This window comes from Tetrahymena thermophila, assembly GCF_000189635.1.
Source record: "Tetrahymena thermophila SB210 genomic scaffold scf_8254590, whole genome shotgun sequence".
NCBI classification, from domain to species: domain Eukaryota; phylum Ciliophora; class Oligohymenophorea; order Hymenostomatida; family Tetrahymenidae; genus Tetrahymena; species Tetrahymena thermophila.
Window position 1 is genome coordinate 670,185 of NW_002476361.1, and position 16,492 is coordinate 686,676.

At 20.8% G+C, this 16,492-nt stretch overlaps 2 protein-coding genes across 2 annotated transcripts; both read left to right on the plus strand. All coding sequences in view use genetic code 6, as the record gives it.

The window, feature by feature from the left end:
• Nucleotides 1-1,085: 1,085 nt before the first annotated feature.
• On the plus strand, nt 1,086-4,977 carry TTHERM_00256790 (transmembrane protein, putative; the record flags this gene model as incomplete). Its single annotated transcript, XM_001019134.3, has 4 exons — nt 1,086-2,117; nt 2,211-2,441; nt 2,568-4,599; nt 4,730-4,977. 4 exons carry the CDS (start codon nt 1,086-1,088, stop codon nt 4,975-4,977), a joined length of 3,543 nt encoding a protein of 1,180 aa, XP_001019134.3.
• A 5,452-nt stretch (nt 4,978-10,429) lies between these two features.
• On the plus strand, nt 10,430-14,868 carry TTHERM_000256819 (transmembrane protein, putative; the record flags this gene model as incomplete). The annotated part of the gene is made up of 5 exons (XM_012798408.1): nt 10,430-10,605; nt 10,792-13,904; nt 14,173-14,371; nt 14,486-14,710; nt 14,853-14,868. The coding sequence occupies 5 exons, from the start codon at nt 10,430-10,432 to the stop codon at nt 14,866-14,868; spliced, it is 3,729 nt and encodes a 1,242-aa protein (XP_012653862.1).
• Between the last annotated feature and the right edge of the window lie 1,624 nt (nt 14,869-16,492).

Below are 16,492 nucleotides of genomic sequence, written 5' to 3' on the forward strand. Positions count from 1 at the left end.
CAGACTATAACTATGAAATTAAACTTAAAGACTACTTAGCAAAACCTTTTAATATCTTAAATTTTTTATTTAAGATCTTAGTCGAAGTTTTTATTATAGCAGCATTAGTCTATATGCCAGAAGGCTAAAATTCTTTACTGTCTTGCTATTTTCTTATAAATGGTTTGCTTTCTTATTTTTTCTCTTACTATTATGATAACTTTTCATAAATAATAAACCTGTTTACTCATTTTGCCTTATTTTTTATGAGTATAACTCTATAAATCTATATTTCATATAGTATTCCTAGCTAATTGTTAAGTTTCCTTTTTATGATTTACATACCTTTAAGCTATAAAATAGCTTCTATAATAGTTGAAAGAGATTATTAGAATTAATAAAATAGCTTTCAGGAACTGCATTAAGAAATGTAAAATGATGATAAAAACTTTGATAGAATCTTAAGATTAAACATTTTTGACAATATCGAGAACTCAAAGCAAAATGAGAAAAAATATTTAAAATTTTTTAATTTAATTACTAATAATTATATGTCAAAGTAAAATTAATTTATTAATTCATACAAAGAAACTAATGGACTTGATTAAAAATTATAAAATAATGAGTAAATCTTTGAAAGTAATCATACTCAAGCATCAACTTAACTTACAAATTAATAAATTAGCAAGTAAACTCGCTTGTTTGAAGATATTTCTGAATTAAAATTGATAGAAAAAAATGTCATAATATTATTGAAAGATTAATTTTTGAAATCTTCAAACAGCAAATTAAGAAGCAAATAAAATGGTACGAAGATTCTTCAAAGCGTATTTATATTTTTGATAGAAATGAGTGAGTCATACAGAATATATTTCCTTATGTATTTACAATTAATTAAAAGCAAGAATTTATCTCTGAAGTAGAAATAAATATTTAAATCTATACACAGTATATTTTTAAAAAAGAGAGCTGTCATAAGAAAGAGAATGGGAAAGACAAATCCATTTGATAGTTCTTACTTATAAGTCATAAATTTTGAAAATAAACTGGAGAAGTCCTATTCTTTATTTCGCTAAACTATTAAAATAAAATTATAAGTACTAAGCATGATGAAACAAAAACATATAGTAGCTACAGAGTTAACTTCTAAAATTGAAAGTATGCAAAGTTAAATAGCTTAATTAAAGGTGAATTTAAATTATTTAATATAATTAAATGATGATAGCTTGGATCTTTTAAATTTACAAGCTCTGTTTCTGGAAAATTTGAGCTTTTCAGAAAAAGATATAAATTTAATACAAACCAATAAATACAAAAAAAAAAGCTATAACTAAAAATATTTAAACAGACAAAATGAAGATGAAATATTAAGTTCTATGATTAACAGTGATAAATTTGATGAAAAAACTTGTATAATTTTTGCAAGTTACAAAGATACTGAAACTTTAACAATAAGTCAAGTTTCTTCTAATTTTTCTAATTTATTTTGCTTTACAAGCAGAGACCATATCTATGATAAAAATATTGAATCTATTATACCTCTTGCATTTCAGAGTGTACATAAAATGTATATAAAACAATATTTAGAAGATTCAATAACATGTGACATTTCAAATAATACAGATCAGCAATTAGAATAAAGTAAATAAGACCATGAAAATGACGAAAATGTAGTAACTACAATTAATTTGAGATAAGGTTACTAATTTAATTAACCTAAATACTTATCAGAAAATTAAAGTGGAACAAAAAATTAAAACTATGAATTATAAAATTGTAAAATGAATTAATAGATAATATTTGCTTCTCTCAACTAAATGTTCATCTTACCTATTAAAATAGATATTAGAACAAACGAATACAAAGAAAATGGAACATTTGGATTGGTAGCTAAAATAAAACAAATAAATGAAGAATACTAATATATTCTATTCAATGAGACAGATTTAAGTGTTATTGGTCTCACTCAATAAATGCACGAAATATTCTTTCCTAATTGTAACAATCTCTAAAAAATTAATTTGAGATAAATTTTCCCCTTTTTGATTGGAACTTAAAATAAAACAAAAATTGAAGATTCACATATTTAATATAAAGAAACGACTTGCAACAATAATAATACAAAAAAATAGTTACATGTAAATTTAACAGATGATATGCAGTATATCCTTAAAGGATAGTTATAAAATAAATTAAAAATTAAAAACAAATTCTCATTTATAATTATAAAGTAGGCAGATGAAACAAACAACGCTCTAAACACTCCTTATAGAAGTACTAAAATATTAAATAAAGCTAAATCATATAAAGATATTTTATCATATAGTTTTAATTATGTAGAATTATTTGTTCGAAAAATAAAATATCATGGAGTAAATAATGTAAGTTATGTTGAAATAGTAAAAATAAAATAGCTTAATCCATCTAGTTAAGCTCAAATCATCCTTCAAGAAATAACTAATGTAAAAAAATAATAGATTTATTCTTAATTATTTGAACATCCAAGCTAGCTTTAAAATATAATATCAGATTTAGAATTAAATCAAAATATTAATAGCTACTTATAATTTAATAGCTTTTACACTTAGCTTCAATATAGCTCTAGAAATTTGAATTAAGGTAATTAATTACTATAAATAAAATAAAATGATACTCCTATTGACTTTACATAAGCTGATTTTTAAAAAGTATAATAACTACTTGGTGATGAAAGTACAAATATTGAATAAATTAAAATGGCCTCAAATAGAATAGAATACAATGATTTTAATTGTTTATCAGATGCAACTAGTAGATTTACCTTAAACTAATTCAGAGAATAAAAAGCATTATAAAACTTGAATGAAAAACTGCAACTTAATTAGTTGTCTTAGCTGCAAAGTAATATTGCATAAGAACAAGTATTTATTTAGTCATTTTAGGAAAACTAAATAAGCAGCAGCGATTTATAAATGAAAGTGGATTTTGCTAATAAATAATTGGATCATTAGAACCTTACAGAAGATTAACTAAACAAAAGCAGCACTTGTACCATACCTATTCCTTAAAAATCAAATAAAGCAATTAACATAGAATTAGTCTCTCCAAATAACAGTTTCTACATGAAAAATTGTTCTAATCAATAATCATTAGCTCAACTATCAGATTAGAATTTAGATGCTCTACAAATAAAATCACATGAATTTATTTTAAATAAAATTAAAGAAAATGCTTATTTAGATGTAGAAAACAGTAATGAAGAAATTAATAAAAAATGTAATAATGCAATCATTCCTTTAAAAATTAGCATAAACCCTAGCAAAATTTTTAAGTCAAATAGCTTTAGAAAAAATAAAATCAACAATACATTAAATGATGATTTAAATGACAAAGAGAAAAAAAAATTGATGAGAAACTCTTATTAGTACAATAATATTAACTAGATATAAAAACAAAAAAAAAAGGAGTAAGTTCAAGATATGATTTACGATATTGCTTCTAGTACCTCCCAAAATTCATATTATACTCCAGTCAAGAGATAACTAACACAAATTATGGAAGATTCATCAACCCTAAAAGTTATAAAACTAATAAAAATTATTGGAATCATTTGTTTAGCTGTCATGGTAGGCATCACTTGGTTACAATTTAACTCAATGAATGAGTTTCTGTTGGAAGCTAATTAAGACTACAAAGATTTTGGTTGGCCAACAACTTATTCTTGTTCTCTAAGTGATATCCTTAAATATAAAAATATTTAATTTCTTACAAATTATACAAGAGTAGTTTTCACTGACAGTAACTAAAAGGAATTATTTTATAATCAGACACAATAAAATATGGAGAATACTTTCTCAAATGTATTAAGATTGTTAGTTTAAATGGAAAATGCTAACTCAAATAGAGAAGTATTTAATAGAGTAATAGAAAATAAAATGAATTTTTACTTTGGGTAATTATACAATCCTGCATAGCTTAACTCAACTACATCTGACAGTACTGATTTAGTATATTAAAATTATACTAGTACCTTAGAATATAGCGTAATTTTAAATGTTCAAAATATCTTCCGTTATATCAACAACATGGGTAATGGAAGGCCTGAGTATTACTTAATATAAAATTAATTAGAAGCAATTTCTTAATTAAAAGATTTATAAGAGCATATAAAAGAAAGCCAATCATAAAAATAGGAATATATTCAAGATTAACTCTATATCATAATCATGATTTTAGTTTTAATTAACACATGTTGCGTTGCCATCATAATACCATTATATCTTTATATTTAAAAAGAAAGAGACTCTATAATTTACCTATTTACTACATTTCCAATTTAAAAGTTAGATAATTTGATCAAAAAAATATAAAATTCCTACTTTAGCACAAACACTAGCTCAATTTATTAGAATTAAAACAACTAAATAATTATAGATACACTTTTATAATTATAAGACATCGATAATGAAAAAAATATAAGAAAGCATAGTATTAGCTCAATCACAAGTCTCCCTAGATATAATAAAAAATTATATTTTGCTTGTTTCCTTATTTATTCATTAATAATATGCTATCCAATAATTGTTCAAATCTTAAGTGCTGATTATTTAACAAAATCTGCTTTAGATCTTTAAACAATATGTAATTAACTAATTAATTATAAACTTTTTAAAATTTTTTTCATTCAATTAAAACAAATATGTAAATAGAAATTTAAAATATATTTATTTTTTATAAAAAAATAATATTATTTATTTAATAATTTTAAAAGCTAAAGTCTACTAGCTAAGATCATACCTATTGTAGAATATTGCGATGCATTTTAATGTTTTATTAATGAAGGCAAGACCAAGATTCAAGCCTATGAAGCCTGAAATTTATTATGATTATTTATATACACTACTTTAATAATAGGAAGATATAAGTTAGGATATATAATGGATAATAAACTCATAGTATTCAGATTAAAGGTATTTTATTTTATTCAAACCTACAGATTAGTTTCATTAAAATAAATGATCAATTTAACAAAAAACATAAATATTTATTTTTATTATTTTTAATTTTTTAGCTTTATTTAAATTAAAAAATAGATTTAACTAAGACTTATACGATAACTTCTTTTTTTCTGCGTTTAAAACAAATTTGTGCGAAGATTTTAAAAATTACCCTTAGTTCAATACTAATCCTAAAAAATTAAATGTTGATATATGTGATTCAACCCAATAAAAGTTCTTATAATAAGGTTTCTCAGTAGCTTATAAAAGTCTTTTTAGCATGTTTACTGAACTGTACAATATATATATAATACCAGACGACAAATTATCAAGATAATAAGTAAGATAAATATTAAGAAATCTTGATATTTAGGAATACACTGCTTTTATTGAGTTTTTAGATGAAACAATTATCAGTTTAAATTAATTCGTTTTAACTTAAAATAATACTTTTTATAGTTAAATATAATTATAATTGATTGGTTTGATAGTTTTTTAAATGGTATTAATGCTTTTAGTATTCTTTTTTGGTTGGATTACTTTCAGTAATTATTTGAATTGCTAGCTACACAAAACAAAAAAGTATCTATAAATACTAGACATTAATACTTTAATTGAAAATCAATACATTTAAAATTATATTAAAAAAAATTTAGTTGCTTAATGATAAATTTATTTTTTATGACTCTTTAAGTTATGTAATAAATTTATTTATGTTTATTAAAGTAAGCTTTAATACATATTTAATTTTTAAAAATTAATATTAATATAAATTAAAATCCCTTAATTCTTAATTGTACAAAAATTGTTTAATTATTATATAGTTTTTTAAATGTATATTTATATTGATAATATATTTATTTTCTTATGATGTGATTGATTTTTCACTTTTGTTTTGCGTGTTTATTTTTTAAATATAGTCCTATTAAAGTTATTTTTAAATGGAAGTAAGTATAATTTATTTTATAATTGAGAAATAAGTAGATAGATTTTATTTTTTAATAAATAAATAAAGTATTATTCACTTTAACAAATATGAATTAACTAGATAAAATCTTTTTTGGAATCCTTGCACTTGAATTGGGTATTCTGCTGTTTATGTTAATAATAGAGAAATTTATTAGGTATTTCATTACAACTCCCAAATAAAAATGTTTAATTAATAAGAATTGGTTAAAATAAAATTTAATGTATTTTTGATTAACCTTTAAGCTAAACTTAATTATATATATATAATACCCTAGAGTATTCTTAAATCAATTTTTTGTCTTAAAATAATTTTTTTTTTTTTTAATTCCTTATTTATTACATAAGATATTTATATATTTTTTTTGAAAATTTAAAATTTTTAAATTCCTGAAATTCATTAAGAAAGAAATTGAAATATAATTAATGGATTGATAATTTCAGGATTTAATCTTTTTGGTTTTGAATCTTATTTATTTCATTTTGATTGCTAATTTATTTATCAATTCCCTTCACAATATCAGAGTGTAAATTTATTTCCAAAATCTAAGTTTATTATTATGATTAACATTATTTTTAGTTTAGGTTTTCATAGATTTAAATTTTTAGAATTTTTTAGATACTTAATTTTCTTATTTTTCATGCACAGAATATGTTTTTGTATTTGCTAAAAATTTGTAATATCAATAATTGGAATAGATATTAAAAAAAGCTATCTAAGATGTAAAATAAATTATTTATCCTAACTTTTTTTCTGTAATATTTGTATAAATATAGTGATTAAAATCAATATCTCTTCAGTAAAAGTAAAGAGCTTATCATAAAATTTTTTACTGGCTCTTAAATCAATCGAACAAAATGCGATAATTTTTTTAAAAAAATTGATCCTCTAATTTTTATTTTTATTTAAAATTAAAATAAGAAAAATGAAACATAAAATAATTTTAAAAAATGAATATATTTATTTATATAGAAAAAAGAAAAATTTACAATTTATTAATTAAATGAATGACTTTTATTTTTATTTTTATTTTTACAAAGTTAATAAAGTTTTAATGAAAAGATGTACCGATAATTTATTTATTTTACTTAGATCATACTATTTACTTTCACTGATTGATTAAATTATTATTAGCTATAAATTCTTAGAACTAAATAACAAACAAACAATTATACTGTTCAAAAAAACTAAATTGAGTGAAATTTAATGATAATTTAGAAATTTGATAATTAATATCTTACCGCATTTATTTTTGTCAACTTAGATTATTTAAAGCTATAGAAAGGATTGCATTAATTAAAACAAGCAAATTTAAAATACACATCAAGGACTATTACAAAGATTTAAAAATATGTAATCTCATTTAAAAGCTAAAAATAAACTACCTATCTTGATAACTGAAGGGATGAAGCTGAGAAAGATGAAATTATTTGCTAAATATCAAAAGTCATTTAATTGAAATCAATACCTACCTGTTTCTTCATTTAATTTCTTAAAATAATTTTATACATTATATAACTTCTTAATATTACTGATATTCAAAAAAATATTAAACAAGCAATTTATATATTTCATTTATTCATTCAATTCATTTTCACTATTTAGAAACTTATACTTTTTATTTAAAATAGATTTTCTTCTTTTCAAAATAATAAATAAAGAATCATTTCATAGATATAAAATAAAGCAAATTTAATTGAATAATTTTTTTTTATAATTATTTTCAATAGAACTAATTATCAATTATTTATATTGGTTCAATATACATTTATAATCTAAATCAGAATATAATTTTTAAATATATCCTAAAATTAGTAAAAAATAATTGGTAATATTTAATAAAAAAAACTTCTGGCTTGCATCGCTCAAAACATTTGCTTGTTTTAAGCTAAATCTTATAAATATCTAATTAGGTTACTCATACAAAATTAATCAAATAAAAAAATTGATTTTATATTAAAAACTTAATAAGTAACATCTTTTTGGTTTTCTGTTTTTATGGAAGCTATTCCTTACTAATTGTTATTCAAATGATTTTCAAATATTAAATTTTCTAGCTAGAAATCATTTACTTTATTATAAAAAATTAAATAAATAAAATTGAAAAATTTAATTCTATTTTACATTTTGTTTTCAGGTATTTTTTTTATCTGCCAAGAGTAAAGGTAATTATTTTTCATGGTGATTATATTAAGCCAATTTATTTTAAATTAATCTGGGTGTTTTACTGAATGAATAATTTAACAATAAATCAATCTTTAGATCAATTATACTTTATTGGAAGTAAATGATTTTTTTTTTATTATGTAACATAAAAGCAAATTAACTTAAAATGATTAAAACACTAACTTTCAAGCGAATAAACACTTATATTAATGAAATGCTCAAAAAAGATAAATTACCTATCTATTTACTATTGCATTATTTTACTTATTATAATTCATAAACTATCAATTCAATAAAATAGGAATTATCAGTGATTTAATAAAATAATTCCTAATTTTACACACTCAAATTTATTAATCATAAAAAAAAACTCTTTGCGCATAAACTTTCTTATTTAAATAAAGTGAAAAAATTTTTCTAATTTAATAAAATGCTCAATTATTAATAAATAACATTGTTTTTCCAATATTTATTTATTGGTTAAAAATTTAATTTTTGAAAAATAAAGATTGATTTAGTTAAAAGATATTTATTAATCTATTTTTATAATACTTATCCAGTAACCTTATTGTTCAGATTATTCAAGTATATATTACCAGCAGAAGTTTAATTTCAAAGAAAATATATTTATAAATATAGAAAAAAAGTTAAGGTAAATTGTAATTTATTTATATTAGATAAAAGCATAATTCTATGAATCAATAAAAAAATAAATAATTCTAATTTACTGAGATGTTAAAACTCTATTATACGGAGGAGATATATAGATTGGTTCACTTGTTTCCTAGAAATAATCCTGTCTTTTTGGTTTTAATATTTTTAAAATATATGCTCTTATTTTAATTTTCTCTGTCAACTCAATTTTAAGAAACCAAAGATAATGATTTTAAAACCAATTTAATGATACATATTGGAATATTTAAATATTTAAAGAATAATATTAATAATCTCATTTACTCCTTGCTATTTATTAATGGAATGCTATTGGTATATTTGATATTTGCGCTTTTTAGATTCATGCACTTGAAATTTAGGATGATGAGTAAAATGAATAAGAATTACAATTAGGAAATGAAGATGCAATTAGAAGAATCTATTTATTAATAAAGCAGTTGCTTGGACTAATTTTTTTCATTGATGATTACAATTTAACAGAACATTTTTCACTTTCCTAGTCTTATTTTAGGTTTTAATAATTTAAATAACAATAGTGTCTCCTATGCTCTTTTGTCTGTTTCAATCATTATGAGTAAATTAATAATTAATTGATTTTCTGTATTAATTATGCGCTTTACTTAATTAATTCAATTCTAATTTCAAAAAAGAAAAAGAACAAATTTCTTACTTTTTACTTTCAAATTATTAGTAAGTTAGTTATTTTAACAAAATTTTTTTAATTTACAAAGATATCATTATTTCAGATACAGACTATAATTATGAAATTAAACTTAAAGACTACTTAGCAAAACCATTTAATATCTTAAATTTTTTATTTAAGATCTTAGTAGAAGTTTTTATAATAGCAGCAATAGTTTATACACCAACAGGCTATAATTCTATACTCTCTTGCTATTTTATTACAAGTGGTTTATCTTCTTACTTTTTCTCTTATTATTATGACAATTTTTCATAACTAATAAACCTTTTTACTCATTTAGCCTTATTTTGTATGAGTATAACTCTGTAAGTCTATATTTCGTTTAACGTTCCTAGTTAATTGTTAAGCTACCTTTTTATGATTTACATACCTTTAAGCTATAAAATAGCTTCTTTAATAGTTGAAAGAGATTATTAGGATTTGTAAAATAGCTTTCAAGAATTGTGTTAAGAAAAATAAAATAATGATAAAAACTTAGATAAAATTTTAAGATTAAATATTTTTGACAATATTGAAAACTCAAGGCAAAATGAGAAAAAATATTTTAAACTATTAAATTTAATTATTAATAACTATATATCAAACCAAAATAAATTAAATAATTCATACATAGAAACTAGTAATTATGGAGAATAAAATAAGCTAAATGATCAAATAAATAGCTAATAAACTCAATTATTTGGAGATGTTTCAAAACTAAAGTTAATAGAAAAAAATATTATTTAATTTCTGAAAGATTAATTTTTGAAATCTTAAGACAAAAAATTCAGAAGTAAAAATAATGGAACACAGTTTCTTCGAAGCATATTTATATTTTTGATAGAAATAAGTGAGTCATATAGAATATATTTCCTTATGTACCTATAATTGATAAAACGTAAGAACTTATCTCTAAAGTAGAAATAAATATTTAAATCTATACATAGTATATTTTTAAAGAAGAGAGCTGTAGTAAGAAAGAGAATGGGAAAGGCAAATCCATTTGATAGTTCTTACTTGCAAGTCATAACTTTTGAAAACAAACTTGAAAAGTCTTATTAATTATTGCATGAAACTATCAATTTAAAGTTATAAATATTATGCATGATGAAACAAAAGCATATAATTGCTAAATAGTTAATTACAAAAATTGAGAGTATGTAAAGTTAAATAAATTTATTGAAAGAAAATTTGAATTATTTAATTTTACTAAATGGAGATAGTTTGGATCTTTTGAATCTGCAAGCTCTGTTTCTGGAAAATTTGAGCTTTTCTGAAAAAGATATCAATTTACTACAAGTCAACAAATATAAAAAAAAAATTTACAATTCAAAATATTTAAACAGACAAAATGAAGATGAAATGTTAAGTAGTATGATTAACAGCGATAAATTTGATGAAAAAACTTGTATAATTTTTGCAAGTTACAAAGATACTGAAACCTTAACAATAAATCAAGTTTCTTCTAATTTTTCTAATTTATTTTGCTATACAAGTAGAGACCATATCTATGATCGAAATATTGAATCTTTCATACCTCTCGCGTTTCAAAGTGTACATAAAATGTATATAAAACAATATTTAGAAGATTCAATAACTTGTGATATTTATTCAAATAATACAGATCAGCAATTAGAATAAAATGAATAAGATAATGAAAATGTCGAAAACGAAGTAACTCCAATTAATAAGGGATAAGGTTACTAATTTAATAAATCAAAAAACTTATCAGAGAAGTAAACTGTAACAAAAGCTTAAAACTATGAATTATAAAATTGTAAAATGAATTAGTAGATAATATTTGCATCTCTAAACTAAATGTTCATCTTACCAATTAAAATAGATATTAGAACAAATGAATACAAAGAAAATGGAACATTTGGATTGGTAGCTAAAATAAAACAAATAAATGAAGAATACTAATATATTCTATTTAATGAGACAGATTTAAGTGTTATTGGTCTAACTCAATAAACGTAAGAAATATTCTTTCCTAATTGTAACAATCTCTAAAAAGTTAATTTGAGATAAGCTTTCCCCTTTTTGGTTGGTACTTAAAATAAAACAAAAATTGAAGATTGCTAAATCTAAAATAATGAAACACCTTACAATAATACTAATACAAAAAAATAGTTTCATGTGAATATTACTGATGATGCTCAGTATATTCTTAGAGATTAATCAAAAAATCATTTAAAAATGAAAAATAAATTTTCATTTATAGTTATATAACACTCAGATGAAATAAACGATACATTAAACACTTCATATAAAAGTACAAAAAGATTAAATAAAGCTAAATCATATAAAGAAATTTCATCCTATAGTTTTAATTATGTAGAATTATTTGTTAGAAAATTAAAGTACAAAGGAGTAAACAAAATAAGCTATATTGAAATAGTAAAAATAAAATAGCTTAATCCTGCCATTTAAGCTCAAATAATCCTTAAAGAAATCACAAACATAAAAAAATAATTCTTATATACTTAACTATTTGAGAATCCAAGTTAACTTTAAAATATAATCTAAGATTTAGAATAAAATCAAAATATTAATAGCTACTTATAATTTAATAGTTTTTACTCTTAGTTTCAATATAGCTGTAGAAATTTTAATTAAGGTAATTAATTACTACAAATAAAAGAAAATGATACTCCTATTGATTTTACATAAGCTGATTTTTAAAAAGTATAATAATTACTTGGTGATGAAAGTACAAATGTTGATTAAACTAAAATGATGCCTAATAGAATTGAATATGAAGATTAGAATTGCTAATCAGATGAAAGTAATAGGCTGACCTTAAACTAACTCAGAGAATAAAATTCATTATAAAAGTTGAATGAAAAACTGCAACTTAATTATCTGTTTTAGCTTCAAAGAAATATTGTATAAGAGCAAGCACTTAATTAGTCAATTTAGGAAAACTAAATAAGCTACAACGATTTATAAATTGTAAATTATGGTAATTTTAATTTGAGTCTTTAAAATTTTTAAGATGATTAGATAAACAAAAACAGCGATTGTGCCTAAAGATCAAATAGAGCAATAAATATAGAATTAATTTCTCCAAATAATAGCTTCTGCATGAATATTAATTCTAATCAAATATCTTTAGCTCAGTTATCTGATTAGAATTTCAACATATAACAAATAAATTCACATCAATTTATTGGAAATTAAACTAAAGAAAATATTAGTTTAGATGTAGAAACTAATAATTGTGAAATAAATAAAAAATGTAATAATACTATCCTTCCTTTAAAAATGAACATAAACCCTAGCAAAATCGCTAAATCTAGTAGTTTTAGAAAAAGTAAAATCAACAATACATTAACTAATGCACTAAATGATAGAGAAAGAAAATAATTAATTAAAAACTCATATTAACATAATCATGCTAATTAGCTTTATAAAGATAAAAATATTAAAAAGTAGTAAGTTCAAGATATTATTTATGATATTGCTTCAAGCAACTCTCAAAATTCATATTATACTCCAGTCAAGAGACAATTATAAGATGTTATGGCAGACCAATCAACCTTATAAGTAATAAAATTAATAAAAATTATTGGAGTTATTTGCTTCACTGTCATGGTATCGATCACTTGGTTATAATTTAGCTCAATGTATCAGTATCTGTCAGAAGCTAATTAAGACTACCAAGATTTTGGTTGGCCCACTGATTATTCTTCTTCTCTAAGTGATATCCTTAAATATAAAAATATTTAATATCTTACAAATTATAGAAACTTAAATTTCACAGACAACAGCTAGTAGCAACTTTTTAAAAATAAAATACAATAAGATATGGAGGATACTTTCTCAGACGTATAAAGTTTATTAAATTAAGTAGATTTAGCCAACACAAAAAGAGATATATTTAACAGAGTAATAGACTATAAAATTACTTTTTACTTTGGGTAATTGTATGATACAACAATGCTTAGCTCAACTGCGTCTGACAATTCTGATTTAATCACTTTAAATTATAGTTCTACCTTACATTATAGTTTTCTTTTAAATGTTCAAGTTATCTACCGTTATATTAAGAACTTAGGTAATGGAAGGCCTGAGTATTACTTAATATAAAATTAATTAGAATCAGTTTCTTAATTAAAAAAATTACAAGACGATATAAAAGAAAACCAATCAGGATAATAGCAATACATTCAAGATTAGCTCTAAATTATAATCATAATTTTAGTTTTAATTAACACATGTTGTGTTATGATCATAATACCATTATATTTTTATATTTAAAAAGAAAGAGACTCTATAATTTACCTATTTACTACATTTCCGATTTAAAAGTTAGATATTTTGATCTAAAAAATATAAAATTCCTACTTTAGCACAAACACTAGCTCAATTTATTAGAATTAAAATAACAAAATAGTTTTAGATACAATTGCATAATTATAAAGTATCGAGAATGAAAAAAATATCAGAAAGCATAGTATTAGTTCCATCACGAGTCTCCCTAGATATAATAAAAAATTGTTTTTTGCTAGCTTTCTTATTTATTCATTAATAATATGTCAACCGATAATTGTTAAAATCTTATCCCTGAATTATTTAACTAAATCTGCTCTAGATCTTTAAACAATGTGTAATTAATTAAAAATAATTTAATATTTAAATATTTAAACAAAATATACATTATATTTATTTATTCTCTTTCTTTATAATATTATTTATTTATTTATTTATAATAATTTTAAAAGCGAAAGTCTAATAGCTAAGATCATATCTATTGTAGAATATTGCATTGCATTTTAATGTTTTAGCTATGAAGGTAGATCCAAGTCTCAAACCTATGTAGCCTGAAATTTATTATGATTATTTATAAAAACTCATTTAAGAATAAGGAGATATAAGTAAGGATATCTAATGGATAATAAATTCATAGTATTCCGATTAAAGGTATTTTATTTTATTTAAATCTATGATATATAATTAAAATTTATGTATTTTGATCAGTTTTTTATCTTAATTTTTTGACTTTATTTGAATATTAAAATATATTTATTTAAATAGATTTAACTAAGACTTATACGATAACTTCTTTTTTTCTGCTTTTAAAACCAATTTGTGCGAAGATTTTAAGAATTATCCTTAGTTCAATACTAATCCTAAAAAGATAAATATTGATCTATGTGCTTCACCGCAATAAAAATTCTTATAGTAAGGCTTCTAAGTAGCTTACAAAAGTCTTTTTAACTTGTTTACTGATCTTTACAACGCATATTAAATAAAAGATCAGTAATAATTCCTTGATTAAGCAAGATAAATATTAGGAAATATTGATATTTAGGAATTTACTGCTTTTTCAGAGTTTTTGGATGAAACAATTATTAGTTTAACTGAATTTGTTTTAACGTAAAACAACATTTATTATAATCAGATATAATTATAATTGATTGCTCTGATAGCTTTTTAAATGGTATTAATGCTTTTAATCTTCTTTTTTGGTTGGATTACTTTCAGTGAATATTTGAATGACTAGCTACACAAAACAAAAAGGTATCTAAAAATTATAGACGCTAATACTTTACTTGAAAATCAATATATATAAAATTATATTAAAAAAAATATTGTTGTTTAATGAATGATAAAATTATATTTTTTAACTTTTTAAATTACACAATTTATATTAATTTATTAAAGTCGATTTTATGCGAAGGGTTAAATAATATTATTTTTTCAAATTATTTTTAAAAACTATTAATTAAAAAAATTTTTTAATTTGCTTGATTTCATATTTTTTGAATATCAATATCCTATTTAAAATAAATTTTAAAATTACATATATATTTAGTATCTTAAATATTTCATATTTCGTGATTCATAGATTTAAATTCAAACAAATTTTTGAATTTGAATTAATCTGCTATTTTTATTAAGACTATGTAATATAAAAAATTAGAACAATTATTAAAATTGCTAACTTAAATAAAATATAAAATAAAGAGTGAATCCTTAATTTTTTAATGAAATTTTCCATAAAAATACGAAAGCGATTTAATTCAATATCTCTTCAGTAAAAATAATGAATTTTTCATAAATTATTTACTGGCTTTAAAACAAATAAAATTTGAGATAATTCATTAAAGAAGCACATTTCTCAACAAATATTTATTTTTGTATTAATTTTAATATCAAAAATTAGTTATTTGAAAAATAAATTTATTTTGATTAATTGAATAATTAAAATATTTATTTTTTTCAAAGTGAATAATGTTTTAATAAATAATTTAATCAGATTTACTTACTTATATATACATATAATTAAAATCATACAATTTTCTCTAATTAATTAATCTATAACTTCCTATAACAATAGATTCTTATAGAACTAAAAGTAATACTGTTAAAAAAAATAAACTGAATTAAATTTTCAAAACATTTAAAAATTAGATGATTACTACTTTTATTTTTGTAAAATTAAAGCTATTAAAAGAACTACTTTAATTAAAACCATCAAATAATTTACTTACATTCTAATTAAAATCACATACTATTACTAAGATTTCAAAATAAATAATCATACCAAAATAAAAAATATCCTATACCAATAAATAAAGGCATGAATAGTATGTATTTTTAATAGAAAAAAACTTTTTAATATTAAAAGTAATTTAATAGTAAAAAATTTTTATGCTTTTTCTTATAACTTCTTTAAATATGTTTAGCGTTGTCTCAACTTTAAAACTTTAAGAAATTAATTATCATGCTATTTTTTTTAAAAATCTTAAAAACAACTTATTTCTTTTGTTGATTTAATTATGCTTTTCAAAAAGAAAAAAATAAATAAATAAAAATATGTATTTATTTGTATTGAAAATAGATTTTCTTTCTTTCAAAATAATAAAGAAACTTTTTAAATTTTTTTAAAGAAATTAATTTATATTAATGATATATTTTTAAATAGAATTTATTATGAAACATTCTCTTTTAAACAACATAATTTTGTAGTTGAAATAAGATATCCTTTATATTTGCTACTAAAATTAGTAGCAAACAAATTGGTAAAATTTTATTAAA